The sequence below is a fragment of the Macrobrachium nipponense genome, chromosome 28 (genome assembly GCF_015104395.2).
Source record: "Macrobrachium nipponense isolate FS-2020 chromosome 28, ASM1510439v2, whole genome shotgun sequence".
Classification (NCBI taxonomy): domain Eukaryota; kingdom Metazoa; phylum Arthropoda; class Malacostraca; order Decapoda; family Palaemonidae; genus Macrobrachium; species Macrobrachium nipponense.
The window spans coordinates 28,045,413-28,050,412 of NC_087217.1; the positions used below are offsets into that span (position 1 = coordinate 28,045,413).

At 39.0% G+C, this 5,000-nt stretch overlaps 1 protein-coding gene across 2 annotated transcripts in view; it reads left to right on the top strand.

The window, feature by feature from the left end:
• Window positions 1–987: 987 nt before the first annotated feature.
• The window catches only part of LOC135201614 (uncharacterized), an 18,608-nt gene continuing 14,595 nt past the window's right edge, over window positions 988–5,000 (top strand). The window contains exons 1-2 of one of the 2 annotated variants that reach the window (XM_064230672.1): window positions 988–1,208; window positions 1,572–1,761. In XM_064230672.1, the coding sequence (XP_064086742.1) occupies window positions 1,615–1,761 (147 nt within the window). In that variant the 5' untranslated portion in view covers window positions 988–1,208; window positions 1,572–1,614. The remainder of the gene's footprint in view (window positions 1,209–1,571; window positions 1,762–5,000) is intronic. The other variant, XM_064230671.1, reaches the window with a different exon arrangement.

The window sequence follows — 5,000 nt, forward strand, 5'->3', positions numbered from 1 at the left end:
ATCACGAAGCAAACGTCTCAACCTTAGGATTTTGAGGACGTGTGCGTGTGTGTGTTTGTGTGTATGTGTGTTTGTGTATGTGTATGTGGGTATGTGTGTCAGACTGAACTAAGAAATGCCCCCCAACCCCCAACACATCCCCCCTCCAAAAAAAACCATAAATAAAATATCATTTCTCCTTACTTCCACATAAAATGCATTTTGCATAAGCAGCTTAAAAATCAAAATAATGCGATAAGTAATACTTCTTACGCGGATGTTAAGAACTACGAAAATATGGTCACTTATCGACCGATATGATTACAGTTTGATAAAACAGACGTTATCTGCTGGAGAATTTGGGCTGTTAAGTCCTGCTCTGCAATGTACCCTACTCTCTTGTGGCAGAGGGTTCAAAGTACCAAGTTATATATATATATACATACAAGCACACACACATATATATAATTTATGTGTGTATATATAATATATTATATATATATATATATATATATATATATATATATATATATATATATATATATATATATATATATATATATATTACACTAGTGAACATGTCTTGGTAATAAGACGAAAGTACTTAGCATCTCCAGTATTTCAATTTTCCTTCGTGGCTGTAAGTTTATTTGTATAATCATCATGTTTTTTTATTCTTCGTGATTTAAAATCAAACACTAATAGTGTGTGTGTATGTTCATGTTTGTAAAATAAACAAAATAAACAAGTTAATACTTAAACAATAATACTTTATCTAACCATAAACCTTCAACCGCCAATCTCCAGGTACTACATGACCCCATTCACCTGCAATTGACCCAGTTTGACACTGGCACCCACTTGTAGCTGGGTCAACTAGCGGACTGCAAGCCTTGAACCCAGTCCCTTTAATCCACCGAGAGAGAAAGAGAGATAATGAAATCAGCCATTAATGACTTTCAAGATAATCAACACAGTAGCAGCAGCTTTCGTCAGCCATTCTGTGGGAGGTGCCAAGCAAGGGGATTATTGCGAAGCCACAGATAAGGAGGACCACCAAACTGTCTTGCTTTCTGGAGGTAGAGGTCCGATTAACGTCAATCGCTCAGTTCGTGTGGGTCCCTTTGACCGTCTGGGAATTTCGTGCGTGAGGACATCTGTAGCATTCGTTCGTGAGTCATTTGGACACTGGTGAGGATCTCTGTGGCTTTCGTTCGTGGGACACTTAGGTAGCAGTTCCTCGTTTTTGCCCCACGTGGATCTTTACAGTGCTGTGAAATAGCAAGTCGTTTTTCGCGATGTCTGACAGTGTAACAGATTATGTGGATGGTGAAAATATTTTTTGCTTTAGACACAATGTGTTTCAAGTCTCCCCAAATCTTATTTATAGCCTTAGTATTGATTCTATTTTCTTAGTGTTCAATAAAACTCTCAGATTTTATCATTTCTCCTACGTATAGGCTTAGATATAATTAACTTATAATTTGCCTTACGTACAGGCTTAGAAGTAATTTCTCACGACAAAGTCAGTTACCATTAGAGAGAGAAAATCTATTTTTTTTATCGTTACTCCTTCCTTTCTTCCTGGGCAGGATTCAGACACGTTAAGGAAGGAGACAGAAATTCAGGCAGAAGATGGAGAGTTCGACTATGGAAACAATGTTCTTCCTCTGCTTCTTCTTCTATTCGGTGCTGGTAGGAGAGACGACAGCGCAGTTCGCAGGCAAAGATGACTACGGCATCGAGGCGTTCAGACAACTGAGAGAGAATAACCCTGAAATGGTCAGTGAGCCCATTTGACACTTTGGGATCATATATATTCTTTTACCTCTGTCGTGATTGGTCAAAACTTCATTAGAAAGTTACTTTTTTTCCTCTAAATGTACTGAAATAGATAAGTTGTAATTTATCCAGTGTTTAGAGAATATGTGTATATTTACACACATATTCATATGTATGTTTGTATATATATATATATATATATATATATATATATAATACACATATATAAATATATACACAAACATACACACATATATATACACGCACACACACACACACACACACACACATATATATATATAGATATATATATATACATATATATATATATAATACTTCTAGGGCACAATTTTTCACGGATACAACATTCATTGAATAGAATGGCTTTCTCACTGTTAACCAGCTTTTTTGAAATTGCTTCATATTTTCTAATTATTTTCTTTACTTCATTGTTCAGGTTACTAATGGACACATAATGGGGTTCTTCCATTTACTCCAGTATTTTTACACGCGACAGCTGTGTTCGTCCAACCTATACGTATTGACGTTTTCAAGCGTACTGATACAAATATGTTTGTTGTTTTTGATTTAGCTGACCTTGTGTCAGCACGGGCTCTTGCTCACAGAGCAGCCCGTAAGATACAAATATGAGCCTACATGCGTTTTGTGACGTCATGAGGACGGAAAGGTAGTACAATTGCCAGATACCTAGTTTTAATGTATTTTGCAAAAGACTATAGTGAAACATAAAATAAGACAAATAAATAAATATGTTAACAACAGAAATTATATAAAAAAAAAAAAAGTTGAAAGTAAGTTATTATATACACATTATACATAAATATATATTAATTACATATATGTTTAATTCACTGAAAGTCAGTGTGCGCTCCTGTCCGCGTGTGGGGGTTTTGTTACACGCGGTTGAAGGTCTGCCTCCTACACGAGGGCAAGGAACGGTCTGCCTCACGTTGGATGTTAAGGCTGGGACGTTGCATTGCGATGCTGACTGCTTCTGATATCAATAAACGATTGTAGTTGCCTTCCATGTGTATTATTTTGGTGTTTGTGTAGAAAGTTCTTGTAATGATGGTTTTTTATTGTGGGTATCCACAAAGTGCTGATGAATGGCTCCTTGGTTTCTGTGGGCCTGCATGCGACGTTTGAGTGTGGTGGTTGTGTGTCCGATATAGCATTTTTGGGGGGACTGACATTGCTCGTCAGCACAGACAAACTTGTATACTATATCAGATTTAACCTCTTTCTCCGTCGATGGGGCCGTACTATTTTTCATTACCAAAGAGGCCGTAAGGTTTGGTTTGCAGTAAATCCTTGCTGTTATTTTGTTATATGGCGCTAGGGGGGTGGTTCCTCTTCGCAGTATACCAAGGATGGCTTTCCTTTCATCTTCGTGGTGTTTGTTGTATGGTATCTGATGGTATATCACTATTTCTTTGTCTTTGTCTTGTGTGTTGTTCCTCGGGGTCGGATTATGGAAAGCCTCTAATCTCTTTTTGACAACTTGCTGGATCATGTCATCTGGATATCCGTTATTTGTGAGCAGCTGTTGAACTCTGTTGATTTCTTCGTTAGTCGCTTTCCACGTGGAACAGTGTGTTATGGCGCGTTTTATGTATGCATTTACCACAGATCGTTTATATGCATCATGGCATTCTCCTCTAGCATTTAAGCATCTTCCAGCGTCTGTCTTTTTAGTGTATACGGTGGTATTGTATTTGTTGTTCTTTTGGGTCACAAGTACGTCCAAGAAAGGGAGCATCTTCTCATCACTTCTTTCTACCGTAAAATTTAATGTAGAATTTGCTTGGAGTTTATTTACTAATTCTTCTATGTCATTGTCGCCCTTTGTTGTGATAAAGATATCATCAATATATCTCCCATAGATTCTGGGTTTTGGGTGTTCTTCAAATGTGACCTCTTCTGTGTGTGCCATGTATGCGTTTGCGAAAAGAACCCCGAGGGGGGAACCCATTGCCACGCCGTCCTTTTGTCGATATATTTCGCCCCTATGTGAGAGAAATGGGGCTTCCTTTGTACATGCTTCCAGCATCTCTTTTAAGATTTTTTTTTTTTTCGGGGATCGGTAATGGTGGTTGCTCAGAGCGGTATATCTTGTCCATGATGATTTGTATTGTTTCATCCACTGGTACGTTAGTAAATAAACTTTCAACGTCCAGGGATGCTATGTCTTCGTCGGGTGCGGTGTCTTGCAGTAGGTCGATGAATTCCGTCGATGATTTTAGCGAGAACGTTGAGGGAATGTACGGCGTTATAATTTCGTTCAATTTCTTAGCCACTTTATACATGGGGGATGTCATTTGGGATATAATGGGCCGTAGCGGGTTTCCCTGTTTGTGAATCTTGACTGTGCCGTAGCAGTTTCCGGGTGCAAAGTCCCCGATGATTTTGGAAAGCTTACTGTTCTCTGCTCTTTGTTCGCTTCTTCTGTTAGTCTCATCATTTTCTTTTTGAGGTCATTTGTTGGGTCTTTTTTAAGTGGCTGAAACTTATTATTATCACTTAGTATATTATCCATTTTGGTGTCGTATTCATCTCTATTCATTATGACGTACACTGCAGTTTTATCTCCTTTCCATAATCCGACCCCGAGGAACAACACACAAGACAAAAGACAAAGAAATAGTGATATACCATCAGATACCATACAACAAACACCACGAAGATGAAAGGAAAGCCATCCTTGGTATACTGCCGAAGAGGAACCACCCCCACTAGCGCCATATAACAAAATAACAGCAAGGATTTACTGCAAACCAAACCTTACGGCCTCTTTGGTAATGAAAAATAGTACGGCCCCATCGACGGAGAAAGAGGTTAAATCTGATATAGTATACAGTTTGTCTGTGCTGACGAGCAATGTCAGTCCCCAAAAATGCTATATCGGACACACAACCACCACACTCAAACGTCGCATGCAGGCCCACAGAAACCAAGGAGCCATTCATCAGCACTTGTGGATACCCCACAAAAAAAAAACCATCATTACAAGAACTTCTCACAAACACCAAAATAATACACATGGAAGGCAACTACAATCGTTTATTGATATCAGAAGCAGTCAGCATCGCAATGCAACGTCCCAGCCTTAACATCCAACGTGAGGCAGACCGTTCCTTGCCCTCGTGTAGGAGGCAGACCTTCAACCGCGTGTAACAAAACCCCCACACGCGGACAGGAGCGCACACTGACTTTCAGTG